At 37.9% G+C, this 16,644-nt stretch overlaps 1 protein-coding gene across 5 annotated transcripts in view; it reads right to left on the minus strand.

Moving 5' to 3' along the window:
* The window catches only part of NT5C2 (5'-nucleotidase, cytosolic II), a 77,480-nt gene extending 60,836 nt beyond the window's left edge, over positions 1–16,644 (minus strand). For 4 of the 5 annotated variants that reach the window (XM_088131699.1, XM_088131698.1, XM_088131700.1 and 1 more), the window contains exons 1-2: positions 16,499–16,644; positions 4,974–5,115 (exon numbers count right to left, since the gene is read on the minus strand). In XM_088131699.1, coding sequence (XP_087987825.1) covers positions 4,974–5,115; positions 16,499–16,589 — 233 coding nt within the window. In that variant the 5' untranslated portion in view covers positions 16,590–16,644. Of the gene's footprint in view, positions 1–4,973; positions 5,116–16,112; positions 16,316–16,498 lie in introns of those variants that run through there. The other variant, XM_088131701.1, reaches the window with a different exon arrangement.

The raw sequence follows: 16,644 nt of genomic DNA on the forward strand, positions 1-16,644 counted from the left end.
TTAATCAAATGACTCTGGACTATAAGCCTGGGATGAGGATGATTCTTGCTTGAAGTGAAAGAACAGGGGAGGCAGGCACATACCATGAACAGCTAAGTGGAGGAGCATCACTCATAAAGGAGTGAGCGCCTTTGAACAACTGAACACTAGTGAGAAAACGGCTCAGCAGGGAGAGGTGGCATGGGTCTAGATTAGGATGGAAGTTGGGAATGTCCATCTGAGCTCAGAATGGCTTTGGCCAGGTAACTGCATCACAGGATGAATGGGTGGGATGGTATAGACATTTAGGGCAGTAAAGCTATGAACAGGTGTGGGAAGACACAAAGTGGGAACAGCTGTGATTACAAGTCTCTGGATGTCCTGAAAACAGGCCTTACAGAAAATATTAAGCCCACCAAGCCTGGACTGAGGACCTCACAGAGGCAATCAGTTTATTCCAGAGATTAGCTGTTGGCAAGCAGATCTCTAGGGTAGAAGCTGGACTCAGCAATGTCTAAGAGACCAGCTGCTTGGTGGAAGCAAGAGGATAGCCATTCTGCAATGACCAGATTAGCTGTTCCACTGTTTGGTGGAAGCCATCAGCAACCCAGGCACACTGGGCTTCTAGTGAGCAGAATGTGACAGCAACCAGTGGCCCAGGGAGATCTGCAGCAGGAGCAGAGCAGGCTGGTGACTGGAGTGACCCCCAGGCTGAGTCCTAAGGCTGCTTGGACACTCACTACCTGTGTGACCTCTCCTTGTTTAGGGATCCTGGGGAACTCTCTGGCTTTCAGAAGAGTTCTTGGAAATGAAATGACAGAAGAGATTCCTGGAGTGTCACTGGAGAAAGAGGAGTGACTCTGATCAAACATGTTAAAGCCTATATTAAGGACTACTGTACATCATGGCAGTAAGAGTAGGAAAACTCTCTATTGCATCTGTAGAATGCCAGCTGGCAGCCCTGTTTTAAAATGACCCAGTCCCCTACTGGGAAAGGAAGGGTTAGAGGAACACCTGCAGGGCTGCTTTGGGGATTACTCTAGGAATCTGACTGACAATTGGAGTCTCTCTGAGCTGGTATGGATGTATTGTTGAGGTGATTTAAGATACTGTCTGGCTTGGTTCTCTGGGAAGAGTTTGAGTCTGTAAGTCTCAAGGAAGTAGACAAGGTCTTCAGGACCATGAACACAACTACTTGTTTATTAGATTCATGTTCCTCCTGGTTGGTCAAAGCCTCCTGGAAGATGATGTGTGCTTGATTCAAGTGGTGAATTCATCACTGAATAAAGGGATGATTCCACCAGGCTGGGGAGATAATGTAACCATAAAGTTCTGAGAATCTTGGAGATCATCTATATGAATGTCCCATAACACTTTCATTCTCCTTGAGCATTCTTTTTCTCCATTTGTGTGCTCAAATGTTTCAGTGAGTCTTCTCCCATTCTCACCCACCATCCCATAAATCTTAATTAGTGTAAACTGCTGAGTCAGTTTGAGGTTTACCAGGCCAGCTTACTCTGGATAAAAACCAATAGGCCAACAGTCCATTTTTAACAGCCACTAGAACTGTCTAATCAATTTTAGCTATTGCAGCTATTGCACCTCCATTACTCAGCTTCTTCTCCCCATAATCATCTTTGATCTTCGTATGTCAACCTGGAAGTTTTTAAGACTTGCCTGTGTATGCCAACTCAGTATCTGTCCCTCCTTCTCCTGTGAACACTATCTTATGAAAAGCTAAAATACTTCCTATTCCCAGCAAGTTTCAATAACACAAAGCCCAAAGTTAAAACAGAAAGTTTGTTTGGGCTACTTTTCCTCTTTTCAACACCCACTCCAGTGTTTACACAATTGTGGGAATATGTGGCTAATCATATTGTACTCTTTCATTGAGCCTTTGGAGGATAGATGAAGAGCAAATGGACATGAGTAAGAGCCCATCATGGTAATAAGAGGAGCACAATTTAATTATTTCTCTGCCTTTACTGGGCCTGCAGATAGTCGCCCTGTAGCCCACTTTTCTATGAGGGATGGGTCACAAGATTTTTAGTGGGTTACTCTAAAAAGTATTCTGAACATATAGTGGATAATCTAATACAGAGGTAACTGAAGTACGGTCTGGTTTTGTTATCTGGGACGAGTTTGGGCCTGTGACTCCCAGTGAACAGGAACCTTGGGCCAATGAGCCCAACCATCTCTATATTAGATCTATACCCCTCCCAGCTAGTGAAAGTCACCTAGAAGGTGACATGTACTTAGGTCTGTGCAGTAGTATCTGTTTGAGAAAGGGGGTGGTGGCATGCCCCTTCCTCAAGAAGCTTTGCTGGACCCAACTGTTCTGGACAATTTTTGTCCAGTCTGACAACTTTCCCTTTTTGGAGAAATTATTGAGAAAGTGGTCAGACTACAGCTTCAAAGGGCTCTGGAGGATATGGATTATGTTTCAGTCCAGTTTCAGACTACAACACAGTACTAAGACTGCAATGATTGTTGATGATCCCTGGCAGAGCTGGGATGGGGGTAGCACAACTGTCCTGGCTCTCCTTGATCTCTCAGCAGGTTTTTGATACCAGCAACCAAGGTATCCTGTTTGACCATCTGCAAGGATTGGAAGTGGAGAACACTTTATTTGTGGATGGGTTCTGTCAGTGTTAACAGTGGGGGAGGGGAGACAAATCAAGCCTGAGAGACCTCTGTTATGTGGGGTGCTTCAGAGCTCGACACTTTCGCCCTTCCTGTTTAACTTCTACATAAGGCCATTGGCTGAAGTCATCTATTGGTTTGGGGTCCAGTAGCATCAATATGCTGATGATACCCAGCTATACATCTCAGTCCTGGGCAGCTGGGTGATGCTGTCAAGGTCTTGTCCTAGTGTCTGAAGGTTGTATCAGTCTAGATTTAGGGGAACAGACTTAGGCTCAACCTTTACAAGACTGAGTGGCTGTGAATTTTTGGATCTCCCAAGCCTGGAGTGGTTCCATCTTTGGTCCTGAATGGGATTGCACTCTCTTCTTCAGCACTGGTGTGCAACATGAGCAGCAGGTGGCAGCTCTGGCCACGAGGGCCTTTGTACAAATTCATCTAGTGCACCAGTTGCATCCATGGGAGATGCTTAAGACAGTCACTCATGCTTTGGTCACCTCAGGATTGGACTACTGCAACATGCAATTATGGGCAATGCACTGCATGCTCACATGACACCTCTGCTCTGGGACCAGCAGTGGTTGCCAGTAGGCTTCCAGATGCAATTCAGAGTGCTGATTATGACCTGTAAACCCCTTCCTAAGATAAGGCCTGTTTATCTGAGAGACAACCTATCCCTCATAGTTTCTTCCCATCCCACACGGTCTGACAAGAGTCACTGTGCTCCAGGTCCCATCAATTAAACAATGCCATTGGGTGGGACGCTGGAAGTGGGCCTTCTGTCATGGCCCTTGCTCTGTTGGATTAGTGTGGATAATGGGCCTCTAATATGATGTTCTGTTTTTTAAATGCTTTTTTTCCCTGACTTTCGATTATTCTTGTGCTTTTATAGTGTGTTTATCGTTGTATTCTGTAAGGTGCCCAGAGTCATAACAGATTAGGCTGGCCGATGAATTCAATTAATAAATTAATAATCTTAGCTAGATCATTTGGAAAATATTATTAATTTATATGCTGCCTGACTCCTAGAGACTCTGGATAGTTTACAAATTATATTACAATGTTGTAAAATTAGACATTATATTTTATCCCAAGGCTTTCTTTGTTCATTTAATACTTATTCAATATTGTGTCCAACACAAGGAATTACTGGTTTTGGAATATTAATAATTGCTTGATTTTTCCTTACATAAGCTGCCTGTTATCTATATTTGTAAAATATCTGTGGAATGTTTTGCAATGTGTTACAGCAATGAGGGTTGCCTTGACATTAGTGGCATTGACTAAGCACAGCTTGAAAAAAATATTTTCCATTACATCCACTAAGACTGATTAAATTTTCCTTCATCCAAGGATGGTTACATTATTTTCGAAACTCAGAAGAGGCCAAAATAATATAGGAATGACAGATAAGTTTAACTGTTTCCTCATGATCACCTGTTGTAGTTTCAATCTGATTGTTCTCCTTCCATCCTAACAAAGTATATTTATGATATACCATAACTTTGTCTTACTTCTTATATATTTTCCCAGTTTCTTAATAATGTTTCAGAACAATACATTACAGCCTCAACTCCACTCAATGCATGTCAAGCTTTTCATTATCCAGTTATCTGTGATTTGTGGAGAGAATTAATGAATTAATAACCTATCCTTCCTTGTTAAAGAGGTAAAGGGAAAGTTATGCAAACTGTGAATTAGGGTTCTATCTACCTTTCAATGAACTCCTGCCAATAGATCTGCAAAAGTCACACCAGCAGTTGCCATAATAAAGCCTTGCTTGATCAAAACTGCTGTATAGTGAGTTTGCAGAACAGAACAAAACACATTGCTAATGCACCTAGGAGAAACAGAAGGAAGCAGAAGGAAATGGGAAGCAATCCAAGTGCAGATATTTTAGTATAGGCATCGTATCTCTGTACCTTGCACCTGTCAGCAGCCTGGTTACTGCATCTTGCACTAACTGCAATTTTCCAGGCTCTTTGAAGGATAGTCTTATATAAAGTGTGTTGCACTGGTCAAGATGGGAATTAACCAGGATTGTGGATAACCATCACAAAGTTCAAGAAGTTCTCCCAAACTGCAAACCTGCTCTTTCTGGGGAAATTCAACCCCATCAAAAACAAGGCTTCATCTCAATCTGAGTCCAGCTTCTTCCTTACCATCAGCACCTCCATTTTGTCTGGAGGTAATCGCACTTGTTTCCTCTCATTCATCCCTTGGTCAAGTTTAAGTAACATTCAAGGATGATGATTTCTTCCTTGAAATTGGGCTGTGTGTATGTGTATTTAGGATTTCAGCTTTTCCTTCAGTATATCACAGAAATGCTTCTAACTGTAGAAAGGGCTTACCGGTGATATGCTTCCCGACGATATTTTTTCAGGGCATGGCCATCCATGTTTGCAGGAAGATCTGCTGCGTTTTGTAGTCGGTCACTCCACGAGGTTGTCATTTTTATTGATTGATTAATTTTCTTTAAAAGGTTAATAAATTCTGGAAAAACAAATAAAGAGACCTGTTTAACTTACGTATACATTTCCAGAGTGTTGTCTAACTGCTTCCCTTTTAAAAGACAAGAGTATTTGAGAAACATCCACCAACACCTGATTAAAAACAATTCACACTGGCTAGTTAAACAAAACACAAGAAAAACCAGAAATGTCAGCATACCTTTGGAATGCATACTTCAGTGTTTAAGCCTCATGATTTTAAACTGATAACTGTAACTAAAACATTATATTGTCTGGAGCTTTATCATATAAAAACATGTTCCCATTTATATTGTTCCCACTTATCCTCTCATTTCTTAGCCTCATGGCGAATCAAAAATCAAGTCTTGTTTTTTCTCGAATTTTGTTTGCTTTAAATATATGACTGCTTCCTTTTTAAATGATGTCAAGGATACAACCTAAAAATAAGGTTGTCTGAACTCTGGCATACTTTTATAAGTCAGTGGGATAAGTATGTAACAGTACGGGCAGGCAGCCAGCTAAAATTCTTAATTATAAGCTACTGAAATGCACAGCACCTTTCTTAAATTACAAAAATCTATTTTGAAGTTTAAGCATCTGTAAATAGCTTCAGATAAAAACAGAAATGTGTAAACATGCTAAATAACTTGGCAATTTATTTTTATTACATTGTTCCTGACATTATCACTATTAAGTAATTGATTGTTTCTTCTGTACAATAATTTCAGATCGGTTTTTGATCATTATACACTAAACTGTAACACTTTTACATGCATGAAACACATATACAGGTTATAAAAATGGAACATTATTGTTAAAAACTTTTCGCTTTTTAGCTTATTTTGTCAATATGAAATTTAGTTCAATCTGCACAGCATTTTATAGAGATCTAAGAGTCAATACTTGGATTTAAGTGGTTGTCAGATTATTCTCTCTTATTTTTAACACAGAGCTAGGGTGGGGTTTTTTTTAGCCCATTGTATAAATGGCAGGGAGCATGTCTGTTTTATGTTTACAATGAAAACTCATTTTAGTAGACTAATTGGGGCAAGGGGCTATGCATTACTAAGAAAAGTCTGCTGAATTGAAATTAGAGCATTGAAAGGATTTACATTTTTCATGCCAATTTGCATCTTTTGCGTAATGGTGTTATTGCACAAATGAGGCAAATCACAATAGAAATTTGGTGTGTTACATGCAAAATCCATTGCACTGAGATCCAATAAACAAGGTTTTGCTGTACTTACTCTTTTTAGTTAGCGTGAATGCAATACTTTGATCTGACCAATTACTGGAATCAAGTGGCAGTAACAAAACATTACTAATAATCCTACTTTATCTAGTTCTTTTACAATGAGCTTGCAAAACAAAAAATGAGATACTTTATATTATGATAATTCTTAATAAATCAAGTTACACAATCATAACATTCTTGTTAGTATTATTATAATGTTGTTATTAAATGTATTAAGCAAGCATTCCCTACACTTGTGAGATTTCTTACATCATTCTGTATCAGCATCTTCCAAAGACAAATTAAACCTCATTCAGAACCGTGAAACTTTCTTTGCTTAGTTCACAAATAATCTCAAAGATAGAAAATTTGGTTTACCAATTTACTTTACTTTTTTCAATACTAATTCAAATGCCGTAAGTTTTAAGGCTCTCCAGCCCTCTTCATCACAGTAAGAAGTAACATTAAAAGCAGGGCAAGGAGAAACAGAAAAAAAGTTTGATCTGAATTTCCCTAGCAAAACTACAGAAATAACACAACTGGGAAATAGCCAACTGGGTAAGTAGAAAAATATATGGTGACTTAACCGGTCTACTATTTGGTAACTTATATATTTAATTAAAGTATATACCAGTATAAATTATGGTGTTGGAGTCTTCTTCAAATAATAACATTTTGTAAGCTGTAAACTGTTATTTAGGTGTAATATGAAAAAAACACATTCATAACTTTACTAGCCAGATCACAGGTATTCTCTCTGTGTCACTACATTAAACAGAGACAATAATGGAAACTGGATAAAGAAAAAAGACAAAGCTATGCATCAACCACATTAGCTGATTGGTTCACATGACATGCTGTGCCCCTAAAGAAGGTTAAATGGGACTAACTCCACCATCAGCTGTTGTGAGGGGGTAGAGAATGGTTTTTAACCACATTTGAAAGTTTGCCTGAAGCTAGGCACATTATTTGCCAATTGTTGGATTTAAATTCCAATTTCCAGAAACAACAATACTGTAGCTCACATAACACATACAATATCAGGAAAGCCTCCTAACTTGGCTAAAAGGCAGTAAATTATAGGGAGTCATGAAAACAGAAACGGCTTTAGATGCCTTTTTTAAGCAACAGCACACACTGTACAACAATTTTGAACATGAGAATAAAATCATTGGTAGAGAATGTGATTTGATGTTCTAATAAAAAAAATAGTAGGTGCAGATTTTAATACTTTTGGATCCTGCCCTCCACCCCATATATATACACATACAAATATATACATAGGATTTAATATATACAAGCAATATGTTAAAAGATGTTACCTGCAGGGAATATAATACTGATCTAACATACTGTTGTAAGAATTACTAAGTTCTTTCATATGGAACACTTCGAACACTAAGCTCTTTCCTTTGTTCTATTATTTATTTAATACTGCTGTTAAAAACTAAGTAAGTACTGTAACACTGAGTACCTATCCAACCAGTATCTGGAAATAAATTCATGTTACAGTACTATATTTGATATGTTTATAACTTAATAGTTTCACTGCTATCAGAGTAATCCTATACACATTTATTCAGAAGTTCCATCAAAATCAATGATTTTTACAGGACACAGGACAGCAGTCTAGATCTAATATTTTAAAGTTTTTATCCACTAGGACATATCCATTTTGGAGGTTTCAGCTGTGAGAACTTACTTTGATAATTATTGTAGAGCAATGGCACTGCAGGTGAGGCACCAAAATAAAAACGTGTTTTATAAATTTTACAAGATGTTGATACTCTCTTTTGAAATCTCATGAGATATTTTGCCCCAAATATTACAAGAATTTAGGTGGGAATGTTGAAATATAGTGAGATTTGGTGATTTTATGATTTCAGCCATTAAAAAGGAAACCATTTTTAATTTTAATTTTCAAGCCCCCTGGATCCATCTTGAGAGATTCATGTATGCCATGGAGCCCACAATTGCCACAATGCTGATTCTTGGCTCATGTATAGAGGCTTTCAAAAGCTTTTAATGATGGTGCAATGGTTTGAATAAAGGAGAAGGTTAGGATTCACTGTTGTAGAGAAAGAAATTATCATAGTACTTGGATGTTATAATGGCCAAACCAAAGAAAGAACCATAAGATTATTTTATTAAACAAACAATGAACAAAAACAGATATACCACATTCCTTGCATAACTACCAAGGAAAGTCTTATTCCTGCTTTACTTCCCTTTCTCTATATACTGACTGTATAAGAAGCAGTTTATTGCAAATTGCCCAATAAACATACAATAGACACAGTAAGCTTTTGTTCTCAAAAATGCAGATACTCAAGACTGATTGGCCAAAATAATTTCACATGTTTTATTTTAAGCAATTTGAACTCAGAAGGCCAGGCAACACTAAAGGTGGTAATATATTTTTTTACTACAAAGCTGCACAGCATGTATAATATTATTAAAAGCCTCCCTCATATGACTATGATTCTGATAGTATTTGAAAGGAGTCTCTCCTCTACCCGAATTTGTCCAAAAATTTATTTAAGCTAACCTGAACACATTCATTATTGCCCAATGCTACTGTTGATTCACTATAGAGAAATCAAACACAATATACACCACAACTGTTCTATCTTCTATTTTAGCATAGCCTTTATTTCCCTGCTTTGTATATCCTTACTCTTGCAGTATTAAATCTGATTTTGCTAGAGGCCTGATATTTAAACTTGCCAGAACATGTCAACCGTTCTATAGAAAATACTTCCATAAAACAAAATTTCTGGCTGTAGAAGGAAGTTGAAGTACTTATTGGCAATGAAGATGTTATGCATAGAAAATAAAGTTTGCTGTTAAGTAATTGAAACATAAATTGTTAATAAGAAGTAAAGAGATTTGTTCTGCCAGTGAAAGGCATGAAAACCAAAGAGCTTGTGTATACTTGCATGCATGGATGTGTATGATTCTGTAAGTGTATTTGTGCATACACATCCACACGCATATATTTAGGGATATGGGGGAAGTCATAACAAAGGAAGAAATAAATAGGGAAAAGCTAAATAAACAGAGCAAGGAATGGGGAGCATTCTGCAAAGACTTAGTTTCCATTTTGCAAGAGTAATTTATCCCTCCCTCAAAAGCCTGAGGGCAAGGATGGCCCTACTGATTTCCTAGCTGAAGTTCTGTCCACCAGCAGCATACAGCACCTGACAGATTATTCCCACAGGACTACAGCCTTCTTCAGAAATAAATAAATAAATAAATAAATATATATATATATATATATATATATATATATATATATATATATATATATATATTCCTCACCCAGGAGTTAAGAGGGGCAAGCATGATCAATTAAAAAAAATCTTCCAAGACATGGATTGGAGAATCAGCAATATACATTGGGATCATGCCCTCTATCCTCCAATCCACAGGTTCACTTTCAGATTATACTTTAGTGTTATAATGTCATTGATCTGAATCACAGTTATGGTTAGCATTTGCACCTCAAACGAGAACTGGATGCCGCCTTCAAACGACGGTTTCTTATTCTCATATAAAGGCTTAACTTGCTTCACACTTCACAGCTTACCTGTAATTGAAATGGAAGATCACAACTGAGTAGTAGGAAGAAAAAATAAATGATCCTGCAACTTGATTCTAATCATCCAAATTTACAGGGTTGTCTGAACTGAGGCAGTGTATCTTCCTTGAATTCTTTTATTAACTTGTTGTATCTCAATATTCAGAGTAACAGAGTAAGTTATATTTATCTGTGTTTTTCAGCAACAAAAACAACAAAAAAGGAAAGATACTAGGTTTTTTTGCCATAAAGACAAGGCCCAGAAAAACAAGTGTCTTATGTACAGCTATTATTCTTTGAGTAATTACCTATGTAGTTATATATATATATGGCTTTCTGCACTTGTCCAAAATCTCATTAAGGATGTTCCTATCCTATCTGCATATGTCCAAGACTGAGATTCCCATCCTTCCCAATTAGTTTCCATGGATAGCTATAGGGATCAAGAAACGCTACAGAAAAGGATACTTAACAACAATGGACTATTTTTCAGTTCTTTATTATGGACAATGTAAACTTGGACTGGCTTACATGATAAAGAACCACAATTATAAATAAGCCATTTGCTTTCCTTCATGATCAGGCATATGAGTAAATAAATAAGCATTATATTTACTGATTTACTGATTTTCTCTGATATATTTACATTACCAGAGAAAATATATTATGTCAAAAGAGAGGGGAGTAATAGCTGCCCCCAAAAGATATCATTAATTACACAGATGTCCAATCTATAATGAACAAATATTGAAAGATCAGACCAGATTACTGATTAGCATATTTCCAGATTAATCATGTACACACATATGTGCTATAAAAAAAGTCATTGCTCACATGGAATATTCTTGAAAATCTCAGAATAAAAGTTAAGCACTGGGAGAGACAAGAAATCCTTTCCAATGAGAGCCCAGCAGTATAGATCAAATATGATTGCTATCCTTAGACCAGATGAATGAGGAAAGGTTCTGGTGACAAGAAAAGGTGGGTAAAAGAAGTCAGTCACTGGTCTGAGTACCATTTTACTGTGACTTAAAATTAGTTCAGGTGGATCTACTATACGTCAGAAAACTTACCAGTCTTACAAACAGAGGCAATGAAAACCAAAAAGGCTTCCTGAAGTATCAGTCAATGACACTAAGGCTTCAACCTTAGTCCTATATAAACAACTGAAAAATTTAAAGAGAAAATTAAGCCTGCTTCAATGGTTCCTTATTTTCTCAGACATTTTTTCACAGGGTGATAGAGAAAAAACTGAAGAGTCAGAAATAGTTGCATGCTAAGCAGATACAGCAGCAAGAGGGAAGAGAATTAAATATTCCCAAATTGTTAAATCAGATGAAACTTTAATATTTATAAAAATATGCAATGAACAGAACACCAAGTATAGCATCAAATGACTGAAATAAATCCACTTTGCAAAATTATGACCAGTAAGCAGAGGGTTTCTGTGCCACCTCAATAATCTGCAATATACCTGATGACACACTGAGTATGGCTGTGTTCTCCATGTCATATAGTGCAGGATGGACAAAGTACCTAGGCCTGGTTAACCATTAGTTATTTTCTCCATCCAAGACCAAACTACATCAATTCAAAAACCCAACATAGTTTGCCCTCAGTCTAAAAGTGACATGTTTGTTATGTACAAGCAAGACAGGATCAGCTGCTGGAATGAAACAAGAATTTAACAAACTATTTACCACTTCAGTTGTGCTGTCAAAGAAAAATGCAGACAAGGTTACAGGATAGGGACATGATATTGGAATATGAAATGTTCTATTGCAGCATCTGTATGAGTAGTCTGATATCTAATACTATAGCTGAAATAGCTGCCAAGTCCCAAATTTTGCTGCAGATTTTTTCATAGCCAAGTGATCACTATATGCTAGCTGGCTCAGCATATACTGCCTGTCAGAAAATATATAAGATGAGCCTGATGCAAGTTTAGGTGCATTTTAATAAATGACAGAGATAAACTAGACTTCCCATGGTGATGCCACTGAGTTGGATGACCAGAAGACAGGACATTAAATTGAAAGGGTCGTCTCCTAATGAAAATAGAAAGCCTGTCAATCTTTTGGGGATAGCAAAAAGTATCGTCAGTGTTCATCTGACAAGATGGGTATTTATTTGATGGTACCTTTAGGAAAAAATGAGACATATATTCAATGGTGGGGATGGCAGAGCACAGCAAACTATGTGGGAGAATGGTGAACACAGTTGGATAAATAAAGTAGGCATAGAAACCATGATTGATAAACCATACAAAAATATTGAAATGAATCACTGAAAAGCATGGATCTACATCTCAGAATGACAAGATGGTCAAAATACATCATTTAGCATGTCTCACACTTGATAAATAATCTTTGTCAAAATTCTGCAGAGGAAGGAGATCCCAATCTGACTGATGGTCACCAGCACCAAAGAGGAGGCTCAAGATGTTCCCTTACTGTTCCATGAATGGCACTGGAAAAAGTGGAGATGATCCTGAAAAAGTTGGAACAAAAGCTCAAGAAAAAGATGTTGGCACTGTGAAATTCAACTGAATTGGTAATCTCATCAATATATAATATATAATATCAATTAATACTTTGTAAATATTGGTGGAGCTTGTGCAAATTACAGGAAAAATAGTTGAAAAAGAAAGACAATAAAAACAAAAACAAAAGGAACAGCACTGTATTCAATCTCAAAAAAAAAGAAAAGAAAAGAAACTGAAGAATGCTACTCATGAATTTATCATTGTTCAAGAACTTACTGGAAAGGGTGACAGTTGCAACCTTGTCCATATAATGAAATTTAATCTAATCAAGTTCCATTTGTTCAGTGCTCAGAATAAGGCACAGTAAGTTATATAATGCTATAACATAAATGGATATTTATTATAATTCATAGTGGCAGAGTCAGAAGAGATATATTTTGCTCACAATAACTACACAGATATATGTGACAGGGTTAGGATAGGATAGGATTTAGTAGCAGCAAAACAGTGATTCTCCTTTTCTCCTGTCATACCAGCACATTTTGCTGCCTGACTACCAATGACACCCAAAAAAACCAACAGAACTTTGAATTGCTACTAATCTCAAAAAATCCTAGTTCTTCAGCAATGACTGGACACAGAATCCAACTGTAAACAGAATTCTTGCAGGTCTACAAATTAAGGTATATTGTGTTTGAAGTGTCGACACTGCAAACCTAGATTGGAAACTGGGGAGAAAAATCCCTTGATAGATTATTTTCTTGCCTAAAGTTTCACAGAAAACCAGAGGAAATCTGAAAAATAAAACTTTGTATGTCTGTATGTAACTTTAACATGCAGACATTGTCCTAAAATATAAATAGATCATAAATCTATATAAGTACAGAAATATCACAATGGTTACTATATCTCCCCTCAAAAGAAAACCATGAATTTAAGACTATCCCTTTATAAAGGAAGATTAGATAAAAAGTTATAAGCCCGCTGCTTAGCTTCCTCACCTTGTCAACTAAGACGACCAACTCCTACTGAAAGCATGTGTATAGATATAAATATGCATTAGGGCTTTGCAAAATGTTTCAAAGAATTGCTTCCAATAAGTGGAAGCACATATGAAAGAGCTCTTTTAAAAAAGTTAAGCAGTTGTTTTAACTCTTGAAGCTGCTCTTTGCTGCCCTTACATGCATGTGTGTGTACTTTGCACATGGAGAGACAACCAGGAACAGCTTCCAAAGTCATTTTTGCAAACAACAGTGCTGCTTTAATGACCCAAAAAGAGCTGCTTCATATTTGTTGCTGCACATTGTGAAGCTCCACTTTCAAAAGTCTTGGATAGCTCTAATATGTATATGTATTTATGTACTGACCAAGGGCCATGAAAGGGAGGGAGGGAGGGAAGGAAGGAAGATTTAATATTTACTGAATAAATTAATAGTGATTACAATTAATTGCTTGTTAAAATAAGGCTCTCCAGCTGCAAAATTAATTGATCCCCATGTGAAACTATAGACTCAGCAAGCTTAAACTTTTATGTGCTTAGTCTGCAGCAAGTCCAACTGAGTTGAATGGCCCCTACTCCCACTTAAGTATACATACACTGCCGCTATATTAAGGATGGATATGTTCAGTTCATTTTACTCCATATAAGCTGGGAGAGAAACAGTGGAAGAGTGTCTGCAATGGACAAACTCATCACAATTTCCAAGAATTCTAATCCACATGGATAGAAGAAGCTTTCCATAGCAGACGTTCACCTTCTACTAATGGAGGGTGACAAGTCTGGATTGGGCTAACATGTTCAATTCTATCCCCCCCGAAGCTTCTCTACTTCTGCCTTATTATCAGTGACAGTGTACCTATAACCCATTTGTTTGCTTTCAACTGACTCTTCTTCTATATTCCATAATCTTCTATTACCACATTTGCTGCAAACGTGAGACAATTCCCCAATTCACAGGTATTTTTTGGGGGGTAGGGAGAAATTGTCTTCCTTTCAGGTAAATACAATAAAATGTTATCAATTTCAACACAGCAAGCATTTTTCAAAATGTTCTTGATGCATATTTACCATTATACACAGCTAACAATTAGAAATACTTACATCTATGGACATAAAACAAACGACCAGGTCAGGTGCCCTTATTAGAGGAACAAAGTTCAAATGTTGGAACATTAAGGAGTTTAATTATTTGCAGTTCCAAGGACTGCAGTTAATTAATACCACCAAAATAAAGATGACCCATATTAAACAATTTAGCTAATGTATGATTACTGCCAAATTGCTTCATGTTACAAAAGAACACCAATGTGTTCTTAAAAGCCTAAAGGAAAAGAAAACACATGTTCAGACACCTCTTACTCAACCTGACAGTTATCTCTGATGCAATTTATCAACCATAGCCTGTTGCAAAAACCTTCCCCAAGGCCACCTATATTTAAATAAAGTAAGAACGTCAACTCAATTCCTGTAAAATATTTCCCTGACATATCCAACACATTGCTAAGCCAACTACTTACTCTATATACAACCTTTGTCCCTTTCTTTCACCAGCAGATTTTGTGGTTGCACAATGAAATTATATGAAGAAGAAAATGTTAGTTGCCTTTCCAAACTACTGCTCAATCTCAGGCATAAGGCCAGAGATTCTTAAATTTTTAACAGGACCTACCTAATATGAAATCTAAAGCTGCTGTTAATGCTTTGGTCTGAAATAAAACTGACTCATGTTAATGGCATTCTTCTAACCTGCACTTTATCTAACAACTAGCTGATTTGAACCCACATTTTTACTTGGATGTTTTGCAAAGTTCTGGCAATCAAATCCCTCCCCATCATTACTGTTTAAAAATCACTCTTTCCCCATCTAAACAAGAGCTTCCCCCACAATAAATCTTGAAAATAAAGCAACTTTAGATACAAATAGTACATAGCTGCAGTAAAGAAATAAGGAGAGAAAACTGCAAATTTAGAGTCAAGTTATAATTGAGATGAGGAGGAACAGATGAAAGACTTGACATCTGAAAGGTGCAGCTTTTTTTTTTTTTTAATACTGGCCCTAAGCATTCAGGGAGTACATTTTATGCATCAAGTTGCCCTTGACTAACACTATACACATTGGGCAAAGAATGTTCCTGTGCAAATCACAGCCTTTGGAGGGGCTAAAAACAGATTACACCCATTTATCTATTCCTTCCACCTAAGGTGATTCTTCCACCCAACATCTCTAAAGAAAGACGTTTCTTCTGTCAGTCATTGAGATCCAGCAGATTTCTACCCTTTAAGATTATTTTGATCCAGTTTTGAGAAGAGCACAGTGGTTAAAAAATTAACAATATTCAAATGATTTCCAATGTCCTGCTATTAAAACACTAGGTGGAAGGAATAAATATCATGCAAAGACAGAAGGTGGACACGCATGCAGCAGTGAGTAAAATGATACCACATCTCCATCATGAAGTGAGACTTCAAATATCACTTGAAAAGTGAACGGACTGGAAGGAAAGCTTGGGATTTTTCTTCATACTTTCCATTCCCAAAGAGAAATACTCTGAACCAGGTTCAGCATCAGGAGGATATCCGGATATCCGTTCACTTTTTAGGTAACACTTTGGTATATACCTTTCACCAAATATATATTTCTCCTTATATTTGGTACAAGGAGCGGGGGCGGGGGGGAGAGGGAGAGAAAGAGTTATAACCGTGACTTTGGCTCAACCTACCGGATTGGGGCACCCTGCCTGCCTGCCTCTTCTCTCCACCCGGTGGGGCGATTTCCCCTTCAGCCCGGGCGGAACTCCTGCCACTAATTCTCCCGCGCTCGTTAAAGCGCACGGCTGGGCGAGGAGCGCGGGCAGCCGGAGGGTCCTGCTACCACCGGGGAAAGAGGGGGATGGTCCTGTCTCCTCTCAGGGAAAGAGAAAGAAGCAAGACTCTCTCGTTCTCTCTCCTCCTTCCCCCGACTGAGATAGGAGTCGGCGGGGGTCATCTGACTTCCCGCCTCTCGCCTGGCAACTCCGCTTTAAAGGCATCGCTCTCCTTCCCCTTCTCCCTCCCCGCGAGGGCGCAACAGACGCGCTCGCGGCTCTTCGGCCTCTGCCCCGCTCACCTCTCAGCGGTCGCCCGTCGCCACTCGCTCTCGCCCTCGCCCAAAAGAAACCGCAGGACTGCTGTAGCGCTGGACCTTGCAAGCCGCGCATGCGCAAGAGTAGACCTTCCCTCCATCATTTTATTTGCCCCCGCCCCTCAGTTAGG

Source organism: Python bivittatus, unplaced genomic scaffold (genome assembly GCF_059951505.1).
Source record: "Python bivittatus isolate LINGU-HERP-01145 unplaced genomic scaffold, Pbiv_v1 ctg000980_np1212, whole genome shotgun sequence".
Lineage (NCBI taxonomy): Eukaryota > Metazoa > Chordata > Lepidosauria > Squamata > Pythonidae > Python > Python bivittatus.